The following is a 22,392-nucleotide window of genomic DNA, read 5'->3' as shown; positions in this document are numbered from 1 at the left end:
TTAAAATGGATAATAAGGAAATATTATGAACAACTTTAGGCCAATAAATTCAAAAACCTGGATGAAATGGGCAAATTCCTTGTGAGACACATATTACCAAAGCTCACTCAAGAAAAAATAAATAACCTGAAGAGTACTATAGGGAAATTGAAGTTAGAAACCTTGGACAAAGAAAATTCCAGGCCCAGGTGGCTTCACTGGTGAATTCTATCAACATTTCAGGATGAAATAGTACCAGTTCTATACAAAACTCTTCCAAAAATTAAAGTGGGGAAATGCTTCCCAACTTGTTAATGGTAGGTTCATAGAATATGGTACCAAAACCAGACAAAGATTTTAAAGTAAAGAAAATTGCTTATAGACCAATATACTTCACAAATATAGATGTTAAAATTCCAAAGGAAATTTTAGCAAATTGAATCCAATGGTATATCAGAAGGACAATTCTGGTCATGATAATTCATCATGACCAAGTAGGATTTATCCCGGGAACATGGAGTTGACTTCACATTTGTAAATCAGTCAATGGAATTCACCATATTAGTAGACTAAAAAAATAGGAAGCAGTTGACAAAATCCAACATCCATTCCTGATTTAAAAATAGTCAAACGAGGAATAAGTGGGAACTTAAAGGGCATCTAGGAAAAATCTACACCTAACATAATACTCACTGTTGAGATACTGAATTCTTTTTTCCTTAAAATTGGAAGCTAGAAAGGGATGTTTACTCTCAACACTTCTATTCAGTGTTGTATTTAAGGTTCTAGCCAGTGCATTCAGGCAAGAAAAAGAAAGAAAAGTCATCTCGATCAGAAGGGGAAAAATAGACCTGTTGTTATTCACAGGTGACATGATCATCTATATAGGAAATCTAATGAAATCCACTTCTAAAAACTACTAGAATTTGACAAGTATGCAGGGTATGAGATCAATATGGGGAAAAATTTATTTCTTTACTAGCAGTGGACATTTGGAAATTAAAATTTTTAAAACACCACTTATAATAGGAACGAAAAATATGAAATACTTCGGGATAAATCTGACAAAAAATATGAACAACTTCTACATTGAAATTCACAAAATATTGAAAGAAACTATTAATAACCTGAATAAATTGAAATATGTCCTTGGGTCACAAAACTCAATATTAGGGTATTGATTCTCCCAAAATTGACCTATAGATTCAAGGCAATCCAAAACAAAATCCAAGTGGGATTTTTTTTTTTTTTTTTGTAGGAATTGACAAGTTTACTCGAAAATTCATGGAAATGTATGGGAGTAGGCAGAATAGCAGAAAAACTCAAAAAAGAATAAAGTTGAAAGTCTAACACTACCTGATCTTAAGAACTATTATAAAGCTACAGTGATCAAAAGAGCATGATATTGGCATCAAATTAGATAAATAAATCAATGGAACAGAGTAGAGAGTCTAGAAATGAACCCACACAGACCTGGACAACTGATTATTTTTGTTTCTTGAAGTATAGTTGATGTATAATATTATGTAAGTTATAAGTGTACAATGTAGTGATTCACAGTTTTTAAAGGTTATATTCCACTTATAGTTATTATAAAATATTAGCTATATTCTGTGTATTGTACAGTATATCCTTTTAGCTTATTTTATACGTTATAGTTTATACCTCTTAATCCCCTATCCCTATGTTGCCCCTGTCCCCTTCCGTCTCCCCAGTGGTAACCACTGGTTTGTTCTCTATATCTGTGAGTCTGCTTTTTTGTTATATTCACTAGTATGTTGTATTTTTTAGATTCCACATATAAATGATATCATACAGTATTTGTCTTTGCCTGACTTATTTCACTTAGCATAATGCCCTCCAGGTCCATCCATGTTGCTGCAAATGGCAAAATTCCATTCTTTTTTATGGCTGAGTAGTATTCCTGTGTGTGTGTGTGTGTGTGTGTGTGTGTGTGTGTGTGTGTGTTACATCTTCTTTATCCATTCATCTGTTGATGGACACTGAGGTTGCTTCCATGTCTTGGCTATTGTAAATAATGCTGCTGTGAACATTGGGATGCATGTATCTTTTCAAATTAGTGTTTTTTGTTTTTCTCAGATATGTAACCAGGAGTGGAATTACTGGGTCATATGATAGGTCTATTTTTAGTTTTTTGAGAAACCTCCATACTGTTTTCCACCATGGCTGTACGAATTTACATTCCCACCAACATTCCCAGTGTACAGGGGCTCCTTTTTCTCCACATGGACAACTGATTTTGACAAAGACACAAAGACAATGCAATGGAGAAAGAATTGCCTTTGCAACAAATTATGCCAGAAAATTGGATGTTAAAATGCAAAAAAAAAAAAAATGAGCTTTGATCCATGCCTCACACTATATACAAAAATTGATGGATCAAAATGGATCATAGACCTACATGTAAATCCTAAAACTATAACACTTCTAGAGGGAACCTAAGAGAAGATCTTTGTTAACTTGAGTTGGGCAAAGATTTCTTAGCTATGACACCATAAAAGAACAAATTGATAATTTCAACATCAACAAAATTTAAAACTTCTGCTCTTCAAAAGACACTTAAGAAATAAAAAGATAACCCACAGACTGGAAGAAAATCTTGGCAATGTGTCTGATAAAGGATCTGTATCCAGAATATGTAAAGGACTCTTAAAGCTCAGTAGAAAGAAGACAGACAACTCAGTAAAAACATGGGCAAAATATTTGGACAAATGCTTCACCATGAAGAGATGCTTAACATCATTAGTCATTAGAGAACTGCAAAGTAAAGCCACAATGAGATATTGTTAAACACTTACTAGAAAGGCTAAAATTAGAAAGAATACCATGCTAAGTTTTGACAAGGATGTAGAAAATTTAGAACTCTAATACACTTCTGACAGGAATGAAAAAACAAAAACAGTACAACCGCTTTGGAAAACAGCTTAGCAGTTTTGTAAAAAGTCAAACATCTATGAACCAAAGACATAGTCTTTCTACTCCTAGTTTTTTAACTCAAGAGAGAAGTAAATTTATATTCATAGCTGTTTTATTTGTACTAGCCAGAAACTTACTAGCCAGGAAGTTACCCAAGTGTCCATCAACAGATGAATGCATGATCAAATTATAGTATATCCATACAGTAGAATACAACTCAGCAATAAAAAGGAATGAAATGTTGGTAACATTCAATATCATGGATGAATCTCAAAACAGTTATACTGAGTAAAATAAGCCAAGCAAAGAAGTGTATATATTGTATGATTCTATTTACATAAAACTATAGAAAATACAAATTAATCTATGGTGAGAGAAAGCAGATTGGCAGTCAGAGATAGGAGGTCAAGAAGCGGGGTGAGAGAAGGTTTTACAGAGAGACACAAGGAAGTGCAAGTGATGGATATTCACTTTCTTGATGATGGTCATGATTTTAAGGGCATATGTGTATGTCAAAACTTGCCAATTTTTACACTTTAAGTATATGCAGTTTATTATGTCAATTACCTCAATTAAAACTATTTTTAAAAATTAATGGATTTCAGGACTTTTTATTAGCATTAAAGTGCAGTTAGTCAAAAGTATATGTTTATGGATCGAAATACTTAAATTTCTTTCTACAGCATTATTCTAACCATATCTTGAGTGAAAACACAAGGAAAATTTACAAGTTGTCTTTCAAATTGATGACGTAATTTATCTGTGAAACTTAAATAAAACTTACCATAATCATAAAGAGGTCGAACATGCCGATTAATTCAGTTTAAACAATTAAGTTAATAACTGTTCTAAGCACCTCAAGATTGTAACTTACAAACAAAACTCCAGGTATTCACTGTAAAAAATTGATGACAGTTGAACTGTTTAGGTTCTCTTGAATATATTATGCAGCAATACTGAAATTTATTACTGTGCTTATCTTGGAAGATATTTATGTAGTCTCAGTATTCTTATAACAGAGTTTTCTTAATCAAAGTTATTAAAATCAGTGATTATTTGATGTAATAAAAAGAGTTTAGTTATTATAAATAATACTGCTGTGAATATTGGTGTTTTCATTTTCTTCAGATATATACTGAAGAAAGTGGAATTTTGGATCATAAGGTAGTTCTATTTTTAGTTTTTTGAAGAACTTCCATACTGTTTTCCATAGTGGCTGCACCAATTCACATTCCCACCAAGAGTGTACTGTGGTTTCCTCTCCTCCACATCCTTACCATCATTCGTTATTTGTAGACTTTTTGATGATAGCCATTCTGACAGCAACCAAGATATGGAAGCAACCTAAGTGTCCCATCAGCAGGTGAATGGATAAAGAAGATGTGATAGATAGATGCATACATACATACATACATACATACACACATACATACACACACACACACACACACACACACACGCACGCACACAATGGAGTACTACTTAACCATAAAAAAGAATGAAATTTTGCCAGTTGCAACAACACATATGGACCTGGAGGGTATTGTGCTAAGTGAAATAAGTCAGACAGAGAAAAACATACTGTACATTATCACTTATGTGTGGAATCTAAAAAATAAAACAAACAAATGAATATAACAAAACAGAAACAGACTTACAGATAGAGAAACATACTAGTGGTTACTGGTGGGGAGAGGGAAGAAGGGAGGGACAATATAGGGGTAAGGGATTAAGAGGTACAAACAACTATGTATAAAATAAATAAGCTCTAAGGATATATTGTGCAATACATAGAATATAGCCAATATTTTGTAATAACTTTAAATGGAGTATAATCTATACAAATATTTAATCACTCTGTTGTATATCTGAAACTAATATAATATTATAAATCAACTATACTTCAATTTAAGAAAAAAGAGTAGTGATAAAGCACTTACATTGACTCATTCATGAAATTAGTCCTATATTTTACCACTTAAGCTTATAAACACAAATGGCAAATGAAATCCAATTGTCTAACATCAAACAAGTATATTTGTTTCTGTATATTCATATTTTAGAGTAGTTTAAAAGTTGCAGACATTGTTTCAAACATAGTTTCCTATTACTAGATGTAGAGAAATATCACAGATAGTACAAATCTATTTCAATTTCACCAACATTTATTAGTCATTAAAGTTGTGTTCTGAAGAGTAAATTTATCATAATTAAAATCCTTATTTAAATACAAGTGAAAAAATACCTATAGATACTATTTTATATTGTTGAAATATATACGTTTTTAACATCAATACTTCTCCCCAAATCCTAATACTAACTGCAGACAGTGCAGACTCTTTAAGAAATACCTAATTTTAAACTTCCGTCAAAGATATCTATGCACAGTGTTAATCTAATGATAAATGACTTGCGTATTTTCTAATTTGTTTCATCTCTATGTGAAAGGAGATTTTTCTATTTAGTGTATACATCATTGAGTGTCTAATCTTGGCATTGTATGTTATCTTCAGTTTATTAAAGATAATCTTCATTATCTTTAATCCTGGTAACATTCCCGAGAGGTAAGTATTTTTATCACTTCTTTATAAAGTTGAGGAAACCAGTTCCCTGTGAGACTGATTTGCCTAAGATTCCTCTGCAAGTAAAAGCCAGAGGTGAGAATCAAACCCAAGTCCACGTGGTTCCAAAGTTTATACTCATTCCAGTACACTGTAGTGATTTTTGATTTATAACTGTAATCTTTGGATTTTTAAATTTCTTAACTTTTACATTTGTAAGATTGCAAGCTCATTAAACACCAAATAAATTAAGAGCTGTAAATGATAATTCTAAAGTGAGGTAAATTTCAAAAAACATTTTTATGCTGTGACTCTGTGTGTGTGTGTGTGTGTGTGTGTGTATATATATATATATATATATATATATGTCATATTACTCTTGATTTAGCATAAAAGACACTCAAATGGTAGCTATTTGCCATTTGTTTTATCAATTTAATAGATACAGTTTAAATTAGAATCTGTGAAGTACAGTATAAAAAAGATTGGAAATATGCCTAAAATTCACCTTCTTTATATAGGCTAATATAAATTTGAATTAAATAATAGGTATTAGTGTATTCTATGGTGGGTTTTAGCAAGTTTGATTTATTGACTTCAGGAAGTTTTTCATTCTAGTTTTACTCCACTTTATAGAAATCCAGAGGAAGAGAATAAAAATGTAAAGCCTTCAATCCACTTCAACATTATAAATGAAACTCTGTGTTGTATAGTGTTAATATTATCTCCTTTCATTTATAATCTGGTTGGAGAGACAACATTAATATGGATATATCTGGGAATTCCCTGGTGGTCCAACGGTTAAGACTCTGCGCTCTCACTGCCGTGGGCCCGGGTTCAACCCTGGTTGGGGAACTAAGATCCCACAAGCTGCGTGGCGCGGCCAAAAATATATATATGTGTACAGATATATCTAAATGTAAAATCTTTGGACATCCTTTATTAACTTTCTTAGCCCAGCCCTAAGGAAGAAACTCTAAAAAATACATACTTTAGCTCCAACTGTAATAATGTAATATCAAAATACAACAGAACTACCTGGAACCAGTGGTGTACTTGTCCTTTGTATCATAGCTACTTCTCTTTAATGGGCAGAAATGCAATCCCAAAGCCTCACTATACTTTTATTTTGCTTCTAAAGCTTCCCAAAATTGCCTTGCAAATAATATTGCTACCATCCTTTTTTTTTATAGAAACTCCTCTTCCCTCTTTATGTCTCATCTACAAAGTCAGTAAGATGTCAGCAATTTTTCTTATCTCCTGACTGACTTTTACCATTTCTGTGCTCTGAAGAATATTGACAAAAATTTCAGAAAAATCTGACAATATAAAAAGAAGCCTTTCCATCTCCCTGCCAGATTTCTGAAATTCCAGGTTTATGTTGGCATAATTCTCTTCCCAGCATATGTTTATGAAAAAAGAAGTATGTATGTCTTTCTAAACTACTAATTTTCTGACTCAGCTATTTTGGATAATTCCAAGACTGTGTATCATCATTACACTGGACTTTTCAACTTACTAATAGATTTTCTTCTTTCTAATGTAAGAAGACCTAGTTATTAATCCAGTTACCAATTCTTGATAAGAGTTATATGAACACTTTGTCATTAAGATTGGAATCTCCTTACAATTTAAGCAGGAATATCATCTTTGCTTAAAATGTGAAAAAAGTAATCTAGCCAAAGTAGCAAGCAGCAAGTTATTCTTAGTCAAGTTAGTCTTAATAACTTACTGTTTGACCAAGTCAGAATGTTCTAGATCTGATCATTTGAAGTGTACTCATTGTTTGTGAACCTCAACAGGTAATGTTATAAGTTTGAGTTAAAGAGTTTACAGTGATGGTTTTGTGAATTATAGTTTAGTGTCCCTGAAACTTTAACAATTACAATTTGTTTTGATTTTAAAGGAAATGTTGGGTGAACTCTTCACTCCTGTAGAAACACCTGAAGCACCAAACAGGGGATTCTTTAAAGGCTTGTTTGGAGGTGGTGCACAATCTCTTGATAGAGAAGAACTATGTAAGTTGATTTATTTAATTTGGATAATATGTCTATAAAACAGAAACATTCAAGCCATATAAATTTTTCTTACATGTATAAATTATGTTCACCTTTTTCCTCTCTGTCACAACAATTGATAGACCCATGTTTTAGCAAAATACATAAAATTATATTCTGCCATATTCTAACTCAAGTCAGGGGAATAGTTTACTCTGGAAACCAAAATCGGAATGGCTTCAGGTGGCTAAAAAGGAATATTCACAGCTTTAAATGAATAATTTAAAAAATATTTTTTGACTTTCATTAAATATGATCTTCATTATTTTAATTCTGTAATTGACTTTAGTTGATGACCTTAACTTTGAAAAGTTTTTACTTAAACATTTATTTTATCTTACAAAACTTCCAGAACTAGTCTCATTGCCCTTAGAAGGTTATTTAAAATATAAAATCTGGTTCATCTACTACCTTCCATAGAATTGGCACAAATCAGAAATTGGTCCTTGAATGAACTAATGAATCAATGAATGTCTGACCTTTCTTTCAAATTGGAGCTCTTAGCTATCCTTGAATTTTTATTTTCTTTTATTCTTTCTTTTTTGCTAGAATATTTTAGAATTTTCCTTTTCTGTTTGGTTGACTAGAAAGACTGTAAGATTAAATACCAACAAGTAAGTGTGTAGTGCAAGTTCATTTTAAAAACTTACCCAAATGATTGTTCAGTCATCTGGGTAATGAGGAATGGTCAGTTTTAATTCATTTAAAAAATGAAGACTGTTCTTCAAGTCACGGGGGACGGATATTTTATTTTATTTTTTTTAATTTAATTTATTTATTTTATTTATGGCTGTGTTGGGTCTTCGTTTCTGTGCGAGGGCTTTCTCTAGTTGTGGCAAGCGGGGGCCACTCTTCATCGCGGTGCACGGGCCTCTCACTATCGCGGCCTCTCTTGTTGCAGGGCACAGGCTCCAGACGCCCAGGCTCAGTAATTGTGGCTCATGGGCTCAGTTGCTCCGCGGCATGTGGGATCTTCCCAGACCAGGGTTCGAACCCGTGTCCCCTGCATTAGCAGGCAGATTCTCAACCACTGCTCCACCAGGGAAGCCCGGGACGGATATTTTAGAATAACATTCTTACTGAGGTTAACTGACAAAGTTATACAAAATTCAAACATATATACATTTTTTACTTCTCAAAAACATGGACGAGCTAACAGTATAGTGAAGACAGTACCGTGGGGAAAGGTGGTGAGCGTGGCAACCTGAGGCCACTTTTACCCTGGAGTACTTTGCTAATCTAAAGCAGCAAGCTGAGATTCTAAACTGTGTTAGGACTAGCAAGGTAGGCTCCCAGAATTGGCTAAGATGGGAACCCTGATAAATAACTCTTTCTCTTTGCAAGGACCCCAAAGGGCCACAGCTTAAGAGTAAAGGTGAACTGGAAGTAAATCAGCACACACACACACAGACACACAGACTTTGAGCTCAGCTTGAGATGATCTGAGTGGCCCAGAAAACTTTCAACTTTAATTAAGATTTTTGCAAACTGCTAAAGTCCCCAGCAACTGGCAGATTCAAATGAAAATGTTCTCTAAAGAAAGATAACATATTCAGAGTCCTCAAATCATTTTTAGAAATAATTTTTCAAATATGTAGTCAGGTAATCTGGAATACTAGGAATCAACACCATGATCAATAAAACAGAAAAAGCCAAAGCAGAATCACAGGTACTTCAAATATTGGAATCATCAGACACAGACTATAAAATAATTATTCATATTATGTTCAAGAGGATAAGTATCAATACTGTACCTGAACATTTTATCAGGTAACTGAAAACTGTAAAGTCAATACAACAAATGTGTAAAAGACTAAAATGAAATTCTAGAAATGAAAGATTCAAAAACCAAGATTAAAAGCTTAGTGGATGAATTTAACCACAAATTAGACACAACTGAAGAAAGAATTACATAACTTAAACGTAGGTCAAAATAAAACATCCAGAATGTAGCACAGAGAAACAAAAGATATAAGAGACATAGGAGAAGATAAAGGAAATAGAAGTTGCAGTGAGAGGGGCTAACATATGTTAGACCTTCTCAAGAAGGAAATAGGAAAGAATGTGATGAAGAATCAATATGTAAAGAGATACGGCTGGGTATTTTTCAGAATTGATAGAAGACAGCAATTCACACATTTAAGAAGCCAATTAATTCCAAGAAAGATATTTTTTAAAAATCCACAACTAGATAGGTCACATGAAAATAATGTGTATCAAAAACAAAGAGAAAAACTTTCAAGTGGCTAGAGGAAAATGATAGGTACCTTTTAACAAGTTATGGACTGAGTTCTCAACAGCCAAGGTAATAGGATGATCTTCTATCATCCTATTATCAGAAGATAGTACTTAATCTAGAACTCTATACTGAAAAGAAAATATTCTTCAAGAACAAGAGAGTTTTAGACAAGTGAACAAATAAATAAGCCTCACTATCACACTAAAGGGAATGCTAAAGGATGTACTTCAAATAGAGGGAAAATAATCTTGATGGAATGTCAGAAATATAGGAAACAATGCTTTGGAAAGAAAGTAATAAATACATGCATAATTATAATTACTGAAACCTTTATAAACTGTAAAGCAAAGTCTTGTGGTATGTGTATACACACATAAATAAACAATGTGATCCAAAATATTGCATAAAATCAAGGGAATTAGAAAGGATAAATGGATTCGAGGTGATCTGAGATCCATGCATTTTTTGAGAGACTTGTAAAAAGTATCTATTAGCATTAATAAGTTAAGGATTCTTATTGTCATTTCTAGGGTGACCTCTGTAACCTAGATAAGTAGTACATAACTTGACGAATATCAGGAAAATCATAGTCCTTCCACAAGGAGGGAAGAAAGAACACAAAACAGGCGAGATAACTAGAAAGCACATGAAAGATGGTAGATTTACTTAAATATAAATAACCGTAGTAAATGTAGGTAGAATAAATATTCTAGTTAAAAGATAAAGACTATCAGACTAAATTTTAAAAGAAGGAAAAGTATATTGCTTACAGAAGACACATTTAAAATATAAGAGATAAATACTACCAAATGTAAAATAGATAGCTAGTGGGAAGCAGCCGCATAGCACAGGGAGATCAGCACATAGCACAGGGAGATCAGCGCATAGCACAGGGAGATCAGCGCATAGCACAGGGAGATCAGCTCAGTGCTTTGTGACCACCTAGAGGGGTGGGATAGGGAGGGTGGGAGGGAGACGCAAGAGGGAGGAGATATGAGGATATATGTATATGTATAGCTGATTCACTTTGTTATAAAGCAGAAACTAACACACCATTGTAAAGCAATTATACTCCAATAAAGATGTTAAAAAAAAATTTTTAATAAAAAATAAAATAAAATATAAGAGCACAGAAAGATTGAAATTTTAAAAGGTGGAAAAGCACAAACGCAAATGAATCATCTGCCTGGTACGACTGTGTTAATATCAGAAAGAGTAAACATTAAGGCATTATTAAGTATACCTAATATTTTGACTTCAGTATATATAAAAAACAAATATGGACATAACTGCTAGAAGAGACAATTTCTCAATCATAGTGGGGACTTCTAAAATATATCCATTGATTGAGATATAACAGCAGACAAAAATAGGTTGCAAGGGTACAGAAGATATTAACGACACAATGAAGGAACTTAAACCTAAAGAACATTACAGAATATACATTTTCAAACACATACAGAATGTTCATAAAATGTATTCTATTGATATTTGTAGGGAAATTATAGATGAATACTGAAGTATTTTGGAGTAAAATACCAATTTCTATAATAAATTTTTAAGTATTCCATTCAAAAATTATATATATACAGACACAGTGAAATGGCAAAAAAAAAATGTTATCTATTATGAAAATTAGATCATGGATATATGGATGTTTATTATACAATTCTTTTTACTTTCCTATATGTTTGAAACATATTACAAAAAGTTAGGGTTTTTTTTTTAAGTTTGTTATGTTAGATGATTTTTTTAAAAAATCAACAGATTTCAATGGATTAGAATTAAGAGTGTGTGATCTAATCACAATGCAGATGATATGTCAAGACCAAGTTTGCATTGTTCCAGGAATTCAAAGCTGATTTATTATTTTTAAAAAAGTTAATTGGTAGTTCACCACATTAACAGATTAAAGAGAAAAATCATACCACCACCACAATAAATGCAAAAAAGATGTGTTAAAATTCAGTATCCATTCATGATAAAAATTCCTAGAAAGTAATTTGATAAATTATAGCTACAAATGATACAACATTTAACTACCAAAACTCTATAGCAAATATCACACTTAGTACAGGAACATTAAAAGATATTTTAAATTTTTCATTTGAGATAAGGTATGAGATATAATTCTGTTACCACATATACTCAACAATGTATTAAAGTCCCTAGAGAGTGTGGAAAGGGAACTACAAAGAAATAAAATGTACAAGAATAGGATAGGGAGAACAAAATAATCACTTGTGAATGTTTGATATGATGACATATTTAGAAAGCCTAAAAAATCTGTAGCTAAATCATTAGAAATAATGGTTTAGTAAACTGACTAGTTATAATCAGCATATAAAAATAAAATTTATCGGGGCTTCCCTGGTGGCGCAGTGGTTGAGAGTCTGCCTGCTAATGCGGGGGACACGGGTTCGAGCCCTGGTCTGGGAGGATCCCACATGCCGCGGAGCGGCTGGGCCCGTGAGCCACAATTGCTGAGCCTGCGCGTCTGGAGCCTGTGCCCCGCAGCGGGAGGGGCCGCGATGGTGAGAGGCCCGCGCACCGCGATGAAGAGCGGTCCCCGCACCGCGATGAAGAGTGGCCCCCACTTGCCGCAACTAAAGCCCTCGCACGAACCGAAGACCCAACACAGTCAAAAATAAAATAAAATAAATAAATAAATAAAGTAGCTATAAAAAAAAAATTGGAGTCATCAAAATATAAAAAATAAATAAATAAATAAAATAAAATAAAATTTATCATATCATATTAACAGTAAAAAATGAAATTTAAAAAATTGCTCTTTGTATTAGTTTTCCATTGCTGCTATAACAAATTACCACAAACTTAGTGACTTGAAACAACAGAAATTCTATTATCTTACAGTTTTATAGGTTAGAAATCAACATGGGTCTCACTGGTGTGTTACCGGGACTGTGTTCCTTGTTGGAGGCTTTAGGAGAGAATGGTTTCCTTGCCTTTTTCAGCTTCTAGAGGCCATCCACATTCCATAGCTGGTGATCCCTTCGTTAATCTTCAAAGCTAGCAACTTTTTTGCATCTCTCTGTTTTTCTGAAGCTACATTTCTCTGCCCACAGCTGGGGAAAGCTCTTTGCTTTTAAGAACACATGTGATTACATTGGGTTTACCTGTATAATTAGTCTACCTTTAGGTCTTTAACTTAATCACATCTGCAGAGTCCCTTTTCCCATGACGGTAACATATTCACAGGTTCCAGGAATTAGAGTGCCGTCATCTTTGGGGGTTTGGGGGGGCCATTATTCTACCTACCACAAGAGTATGAAAAAAAGTCAAATACCTAGAAATAAATCTTAACAGAAGATGTTCAGGGACCTCCATGGGGAAGGTAGAAAATTATCGAACTTCGTTGAGAGAAGTTAATGACCCAAATAAATGAAGAGATATACCATGTTCGTGCAGTAGAAGATGCAATAAGAACATCCCTTCTCCCAAAACTGGTATATGCATGTACACAAATAAACATTTAATGAAGTCCTTATCAACCCGCCCCCCAAATTTTGTAACTGTTTCTAAATTTTATATAGGAATTCAAAGGGTCTCACTACTTCTATTAACATTATACTAGAGGCTTTAACCAGGACAATTAGGCAAGAAAAGGAAGTACAAGCATGCAGGTTTGGAATGGAAGAAGTAAAATTACCTCTCTTCACAGATGACATAACCCTGCATATAGACGATCTTAAGGAAACCACACACACACACACACACAAACATTCTAGGGAGTTCCCTGGCGGTCCAGTGGTTAGGGCTTGGCGCTTTCACTGCCGTGGCCCCAGATTCAATCCCTGGTCAGGGAACTAAGATCCCACAAACTGCACTGCGTGACCAAAAATTTTTTTAAATTAAAAAGTTTTTTAAAACACATTCTAGCCAATAAACAAGTTCAGCAAGATTTTAGGATACAAGATCCATATACAGAATTGATTGCATTTCTGTACACTAGCAATGAACAAACCAAAAATTAAATTAAGCCAACAATTTCATTTATAATAGCATCAAAAAGAAAAAATACTAAAACATATACTAAACATATGGAAAACATATACTAAAACATATACTAAAAACTTCGAACATCATTTAAAGAAATTAAGACATAAATAAATGGATTAATATCTTACGTTCATGGATTGGAATATTTAACATTGCTAAGATGGCAGTACTCCCCAGGTTGATCTATACATTCAACACAGTCCCTGTCAAAGTCCAAGCTGGTTTTTTGAAGAAAGAAACAAGTTGTTCCTAAGATTCATATGGAAATGGAAAGGATCCAAAATAGCCACACACACAATTTTTTCTGAAAAGAAGAAAGAAGATACAGGACTCACACATTTTGATTTCCAAAGTTGCTACAAAGCTGTAATCATCAAGAGAGTGTGGTACTGGCATTAGGATAGATACATAGACTAATGGAATAGAATTGAGAGTCCAGAAGTAAGCCCATACATGTATGGTCAATTGATTTTCTACAAGGATACCAAGAAACTTCAATGGTGAAAGAGTGGTCTTTTTGACAGATGGTGTTGGGACAATGGATATCCACATGCAAAAGAATGGATTGGACCCCGACCTCACACCATACACAAAAATTAACTCAGAGTGGAACAGAGGCCTCAATGTAAGAGCTAAAACTATAAAACTCTTAGAAGAAAACCTAAGTATAAATCTTTGTGACCTTAGATTAGGCAATGGTTTCTCAGATATGACACCTAAATCATAAGCAACCGAAGAAAAAAATAGATAAATTGGATTTCATCAGAATTAAAAGTCAAAAAAGATAGTCTGGTATCTGATAAGAGTCTGATGTCGAGTATTAAAAAATTCTTACAACTCAACAATAAAAAACCGAATAGCCCAATTTTTAAATGGGCAAAGGGTTTGAATAGATTTTTCTCCAAAGAAAATATACAAATGGCCAATAAACACACAAAAAGATGCTCAATATCTTTGTCATTAGAGAAATGCAAATCAAAACCACAATGAAATACCACTTCACGTTTACTAAGATGGTTGTAATCAAAAAGATGTACAGTAACGAATCTTCTCAAGGATATGGAGAAATCGAAACCCTCACAAGTTGCTGGTGGAAATAAAATAAAGAAAACAATAATGTAACCTCTTTGGAAAACTCTGGCAGTTCCTCAAGAAGTTAAACATAAAGTTATATGACCCAACAATTCCACTACTAAGTATATACCCAAGAGAATTGAAAACACATGTTCACACAAAAACTTGTACAAGTGTTCATAGCAGCATTATTCATAGTAGCCAAAAAAAGAAAACAACTCAAATGTCCATCAACTGATGAACAGATAAACAAAATGTCATATATCCATATCCATACAATGGAATATTATTCAGTTTTTAAAAAGGATGAAGTACTGATACATGCTACAATATGGTTGAATCTTGACATTAAGTGAAAGAAGCCAGACACAAATCCACACAGTGTGTGAATCATTTGTATGAAGTGTTCAGAACAGGAAAATTTGTGGAGACAGAGAGTGGATTATTGGTTGCCAAGGACTGAGGAGTGGAGGAAATGGAAAGTGACAGCTAATAATCATGGGTTTGTTTGGGTGTTTTGTTTTGTGTTTGAATAATGAAAATGCTCGAGAATTAGTGATGGTAGTTGCACAACCTTCTGAATAAACTAAAATTTACTGAATTGTTCAGGGCCAAATTTTATGGTGTGAGTTACATTTCTAAAGAAAGAAATGTATGCTGAAGAAAGGGAATCTGACATCAGTCTTTAACGTATTTTAAGACTTTTGCAGTTATCTAGATGTTAGGTGATGAGGGTCTAGGTTATAAAGGCAAAGGAAGCAATGAATTCCTTAGATCTTTTGAAAGAAGAGGTTGATCTATTTGGTAAGTGACAAGATAAATGGATAGAAAGAAAGGGATGTGGTTATCTACAACTTTTGGAGACTGAAAAGAAATACTGAATAAATTCTACATTTTTCTTCTAAGCCTAAGCATAGTACTTCAAGTAAGAGAAAGTATGGTGTAAATAAACTAAAATAAATATATTTAAATCTGTCTTTGAATTTAAATATTTTTAAGTTAACTTATCTTTAATTTTTTGGACACTTGAGTGATTTTTTTACTGTTATTAAAGTGGTATCAGTATACCCATTATTCATTTCAACAAATAATTACCAGTCACTTTTTTGCTCAAGTTCTATTAAATGAACTAGTATAGAATAGAATATTTATTAATGTACGCTGTGTTTTTGTATGTTTGAAAAGTATCTACAAATTATTAAAACAATCATAATAAAAAAGTAATTATATAGTAAAATAAATAAATACTTAAATTATATTGTCAATCAAGTGTGTTCTAATGCTATCAGGTAGTAGGATTTTATTAGTAAAAAATTTTCATTTTCTGGGTTACTCTTTCATTTATCAAATCATTCAGTTGGAGAATCATCCTCGGGAAAGGCTTCAAGAAGTCTTGCTCAGCATATCCCTGGCCCTGGTGGCATCGAAGGCGTGAAAGGAGCAGCATCTGGAGTTGTTGGTGAATTAGCACGAGCCAGGTTGGCACTAGATGAAAGAGGGCAGAAACTTAGTGACCTGGAAGAAAGAACTGCAGCTATGTTATCCAGTGCAGATTCATTTTCTAAACATGCTCATGAGGTATGTCTGTCAAATATTTAAGCCAAAAAGCCTGGGTAAAGCAAGTATGAAAATTACTGTATTTTTATAGCTGTTGTATTTCTACATATGAATTTTCATGTATCCTCAGTATGGTTGCAAATTCCTAATTTTTGCCGCCAGAGGGAACCATTACAAGAATATGTCTCAGTAGCCTTTGGTCTCTTACTGAAGTTTATAAATTTTGAAGGTACCTACTCACCTTCAGGCTTTTTGTAAACAAAGCCAGTGGCTTTGCAAACGGTTTCTTAGGGGATACAATAAGAACAACAAAGCTAATTTTCCTAAATGCCTCAGATTCTACCACTAACTTCTCCTAGAGAAGGAAATAATTTGCCTCTTGATTCTTTAGGTAGATCTAAATAACTGAAATTGGCCATTGTTTTTATTCAGTGAAACAATACTAAATCTGTCTGTAGACCAGTTCACACAGAGGAGTAATGTGCATTTTTGCAACGAATTCATCTTGATGAACTAGGAAGTTGTGGTGGAGCTTAAAAACAGCTGCTGTAAAGTAGCGGATCCCTAACTGGCCTTCTTACAAATACACTTTGTTAGCCAGAATAGTACCCCTGAAAAACTGAATTTAAAAGCCGTCAGGTGGAATACACGTTCTTCATTTTGACGCACAGTTCTGCCACTCCTTGATGCTTTTTACTGGGCTACTTCACACATTTAGTTCCTAGCCTAGCCCTCAAAGGCATTTTGAGTGTATTACCTGAAGAAGCCATATTAAGGTTATTTTTATATTTGAGTACCCACTCTGTCAGTAATAGCTCTTCTTTAAACTTTTCAGTCAAAAGTCATCTCTTCCTTGCTCAATAATGTTGACACCTAGAATGTTTGAGAGGTAACTTGACTTGGGAGAGATTTGTCCAAGCTTTCAGAGAGATTCAGAGATCTTTTGTGAGTGCTTGTACTAGGCCAACACACCTCAGATACAGGCTAGTGCCTTCAATCTAGGTCAGGCCTTTTGTTGGCATAACCCTGCCCCTGACTGTGATCTCTAAGGCATATAACAGTTCACTTAACCTCAGATATATCTACAGTCAAAATATTTAGCAAAGAGCTCAATCCCTAGCTGTTCACTCTTCCCTTCTACCAAACGTTCCTGAGCCATATTTGAGAGTCTAAGGAAGACAGTACGTTGAGGTGGTTAAGATCATGGGTTTTTTAATTAGACTACATGGGTTCAAATCCCAGTTTCACCATTGTGTTACCGCGGTTAAGCCCTATAAGCCTCAGTTTCTTCATTTGTAAAATAGGGAGACTAATAATGCCTAACAGACAAGAGTTGTTGTGAGGACCAAGTGAAATCATGTAGAGAAAGTATGTTACACAGTGCCTGGCCTAGAGTTAAGTGCTCAGTAAACTGTAGATGGCAGCAGTAGTAATTTCAGCCTTTCATTCTCCAGGTTCTTTAAACATTATTTTTAATTCACTTTAGAGAACTGAAAGTTACCTTATTTTTTAAGTTATTAGCTTAGGTCACCAAAGAATGCACTGAGCCAAAATTTACTTATGTCTTTAGGAAATGTGAGGACCTTCTAGGCTAGTTCTTCATAGATGCATTCCTTTTTCCTTGAAACGGAACAGTTCCTGCTTCTTGCTTTCCATATAAATACTAAATATAAAAATGAGAGAATGTTTCAGAATGATATCATGTTTTGGAAAAGTATAGCAACCAGTTGTAAGTGTTGTTATTCTGGCATTTTTAAAATGTGTTTTTCGTGTTTTCTCCCCTTTAGATGATGTTGAAATACAAAGATAAGAAGTGGTACCAGTTCTGACAACCAGAAATCCAACTAAGTCCAACTTCAGCCAGAAGGAAAAAGAATTTTCCTTTTTTATTTTATTGATTTCACTTTAGGAAAGTTAACATTAAAGAGATGTTCATCACTGGATACTGTTCTTTCCTAGCACAATCATGCACTGTTTGACCTCAGTCATGCGGCTTTAACTGAGGAGTGTTCACACACACTCAACGTGGAGTATGTGCTGTGGGCCAGCTACGAGTTGACGGTTTGGGAGCTAGGATGGTCATATGTTACAAATGAAGAAACAGAGGGATGTTGAGGAGACGTGGCAGGGACTTTTCCTGGGTCAGTCCTGTATTAAACTTTCACATGCCAAAAGATTCTGCGCTGTCGTTATCTGCCATCATTGTTTGACCTCTTTGAGGGAGAGGCAATAAGTCAGAAGTCCTGAAGCTGAAACAGTTATATTTGTGTCACTTACTGAATTATAAACGGCTGTCTTGGACTTTCCCTCCCTTCAACTGACTGGTCATCAGTATCATTAGTGAAAAAGACACAAACTGTTTATTACCATATCTTTAGACAGATAAGCTGAATGGTGGGCTTTAAATAATAAAAACATACACATAGTTGACTTGTGTATGGGCTACTCTTGGATTCTTGTTATTGTATACTTGTGTTTAGTCCATATTTTGTCAAAAGCAAAACAAGGCGATACATCACTTTTCATTGAAAAGAAAAGTGTAGAGCATGACTGAACTGCTCATGATTCTGGGAGTTTCCATGTAATGGCTATGCAGTGTGGAAAGTGAGAAAAACCTCCATTGTGGTGAGGAGAATACTTCAAGGTCCCTTGTCCTTGTTCTCATTAATTCAGCTAAACGTGGATTTGACCAAAATAATTACTGGTTAAATTTGTAGAAATGTTGAAATTGGCTAAGTTTTTAATTTTGCTTGAATTTTTATAAAATGTTTAACCCAATGTACCTTTGCATTATTTAATTAAAATTGCTTAAAAAAATGTTTCATTATTTCAGTAAAATGTTCAGCTCCCGTTTTAATATGCCCTTTACTTGCTAACAGTTCCAGTACACTCAGGTGATGAGCCAATTAAATCTTAGTGCACATGCTGTCGCATGGAAAAAATCACAAGCATCCTTTGTCAATAATTATCTATGTAAGAGTCTAGTCTGATGACGTACAAAGTATTTTCTGTAGAAATATACTGTAAAACTGTTCATGTCCTTTCAAGGTTTTAAAAAGCCAAAAGGAAAGGAAAATATGTGCATTTTGGTAACTAAATTATTCCTGTATTTGAGTATAAAGCAGATGAGACCATCGGTGGACAATAAATGATTGGTCCCTAGAATAGCACATAGGCAGAAAAGAGATGATGGGGTAGATCTGAAGTAGGTAAGCTCATTCTGCAGGCTCATCTGAGATTATTACTGATTGTTCTTAAAGCAACAAAGGACGAATAATATAGAAGCATTATACTTAGTATTAATGAAATTTAAGTATTTTCTTCTATAAAAAATAGTTTAAAACAGTTTTCTTTTGTCATTAAGAGATAATCAGAGCACAAATTGATAGCAAACATGATGGTGGTTTTTCTATTCCATATGATCATTAAAGGTATATTGTAGAACACCTTAATTTCACACAGTCTGTTATGCATTTTTCCTCTTTACTCTTTTCATTAATAAAGCTCTTATGTTTACATTTTATAACGTGCACTATGGAATATGAAAGTTTACATTAAAATTTACTTTAAATATCATTAGGAAGGGATTAAATATATGTGATAGAGATAACTGATCAAGCCAAAAGAAATATTTTAAAAATAGTCATTCTCAAAAGTTTTTGACTTTGTAGAAAGTACCTATGAGTAACATTTCTGTTAGTTAATGTCAGCTATATGATGAACATGTAGCAGTTTACAAATTGTTTAATTTGTATCATATATTATCTAATAAACCCATTGTTCCATGATATGTCACAGGAAGTATTAAGCCGTTTTTTAAAGGTACAGTTTTGTGAATGTCATCAATAAAATCAGTAGTTAACAGATTTGAAGTTGAGAAGCGCTAAGTAAAGTAATATACTGGTTGATTCCCCATTCATATGTAAGGGCATATTAGCTCCAATTATTTAATTTGCTGTGTTATTTTGTGTTAATTGTATATCAACTTAATTTTTATATCACTGTCATTTTTCCTGTTGTATATAAAATGAACCAATCTTGTAATTATTTTCAAATAGAGAAGTTAGATACATTTACCTGAGATGGATTTTATAAGAAAATCTTAAATTAATATTTCAAGTTATTTTATTTCATTTTTAAATTAATCTACAAATTATGCACAGCAAACTAGAAACTCACGTAGGATTAGAAAGCTTGAAGTATTTTTGAAAATAGGAAATAAGCTTCTCAGAGTTATACTTGATTCAGTCTGTAGATAAGAGACAGTCTGCAGTAATAAACTAACCCAGGGAATTTATTGTAATTTGAGAGGTAACATCTCTATTTTTTTTCTAACGCAAAAAGTTACACTCACCAGCAAGCCAAGATTTCAGGAAAACAAACCAAAAATTTAAAAAAATAGTCAAAATAGAAAATATTAGAAAAATGAAAGATTTTTGTGTGCTTCCTCCATTTCTTCAAACATTATTCTTTGTTGCCTGTGTCCTTGACTCTCAAATCATTGAAGTGTTCACTGATTAGCAGTTTGTCAGTAGGAAGTGGTTTCCCTATATGTACCACATACCTGGTTCATTTCACTCTTCAAACTAAAATCCATATGTAGTTGCTTAGAACGTTATTTGAAACCTTATATTCTGACAACTTCTGTATATTACATCATTTGAAGTTTTCAATTATCTTAATTCCCTTGGTTTGCATTTCAGTTGTACAAAGTGTTTCCAAAAATGGTTATAGATATAACTGAGCTATTACTAACTTCTTAATTTGATTTTTTTATGGATGGGAAAAAGTGCTGCTAATTGTCTATGTTATTATGTGTACTATATTACAATTTAATTAAGTACAGTACTTTAAAGAAAGAAGCATTTTCTTTTGCTTAGAACTTTTTAATTGTAGGTTTCTCTGAAGTTATTTCATGTAGATACGTGTTTTAAACAAGTCTGAAAGTGTTACATACTTTTAGGTTACAGGGGGTGATGAGAAAACAGCTGAGGAAAGGAAAAATATGTGAAAGACACCATGGACTTCAAAGTTTTACCCTGAGTTCTGTATTCCATATATGTTTTGCTTAAGGCATTTTCTCATGTGACATTAGAAAAGCTATATCCAAAGGTAAATTTTTTGTGGCAAAGATTTATTTTACATTTTAACTTTTGGGATTTTGTTTATTTGTTTTTGCAAAATAAAGAGCACTGAACTTTAAACTTGAATTTTTTCTGCAGTTTTTTAGGTAATGAAAACTTTTTATTATCATTTAATTCACATTTCTCCGTTCAAATCAAGTGATAACATATGTATAAAACATACCAAAATTGTGAATATGCTGCTAGCTGCACCTTAAGCAATTAAATGATCTTAGTTTTAAAACCTTCAATAAGGTTTTGTATAGTTTTCAAGGATAAAAAAATAGTAAAATCATTTGCTGCTTGTTTCAGCGTTCTAGGTCTTAAATTATTGCAACACTTTCAGATTTGTTTTAAGATCATACAGTAACATGTTATATTTATACATACTGCTAGAGAATATACTTTTAGTTTTAAAATGGAATTTTTATAAATGTACTCTTTAATTTTAAAAATGGTGAACTTGTTAAGTTTAAGTCAAAGTACTTAAAAAGTATGTATATTATCCATACAAAAAGTTATGTTTTACGCTTATAATAAGAAATATTGGTATCTCATATCGAGATACAATTAATTTTAAAGAATCATACATCATTCAAAAGTCTTCACACATGACAGGAAAGATATCATTACTATGGTTTAAAAGAAACCCTCTATTGAGCATTTTCAAATATTAATTTTACTTTGGGGAAAATGCCCACAACAATAATTACAAGATCTTTCTCAATAGCTGCAGCTTGCTGTTGGATGCCTACCTTAATTATTGTTTTAAATATATATATATATATTTAAAATAGTTTTCCAGATATTTTCTTCTACCTTTTTTAAAAATAAATTTCCAAAAA

General features: G+C 33.1%; 1 protein-coding gene across 2 annotated transcripts in view; it reads left to right on the top strand.

Annotated features, from left to right (window-relative positions):
• The window catches only part of STXBP5 (syntaxin binding protein 5), a 166,184-nt gene extending 144,556 nt beyond the window's left edge, over positions 1-21,628 (top strand). For both annotated transcript variants that reach the window (XM_007196903.2, XM_007196901.2), the window contains 3 exons: positions 7,384-7,495; positions 16,225-16,445; positions 18,212-21,628. In XM_007196903.2, coding sequence (XP_007196965.2) covers positions 7,384-7,495; positions 16,225-16,445; positions 18,212-18,253 — 375 coding nt within the window. In that variant the 3' untranslated portion in view covers positions 18,254-21,628. The remainder of the gene's footprint in view (positions 1-7,383; positions 7,496-16,224; positions 16,446-18,211) is intronic.
• Positions 21,629-22,392: the final 764 nt, after the last annotated feature.

This window comes from Balaenoptera acutorostrata, chromosome 14 (assembly GCF_949987535.1).
Source record: "Balaenoptera acutorostrata chromosome 14, mBalAcu1.1, whole genome shotgun sequence".
Classification (NCBI taxonomy): Eukaryota; Metazoa; Chordata; class Mammalia; order Artiodactyla; family Balaenopteridae; genus Balaenoptera; species Balaenoptera acutorostrata.
Note: the sequence above shows the minus strand (reverse complement) of the source record. Positions and strands in the feature narration are given on the sequence as shown.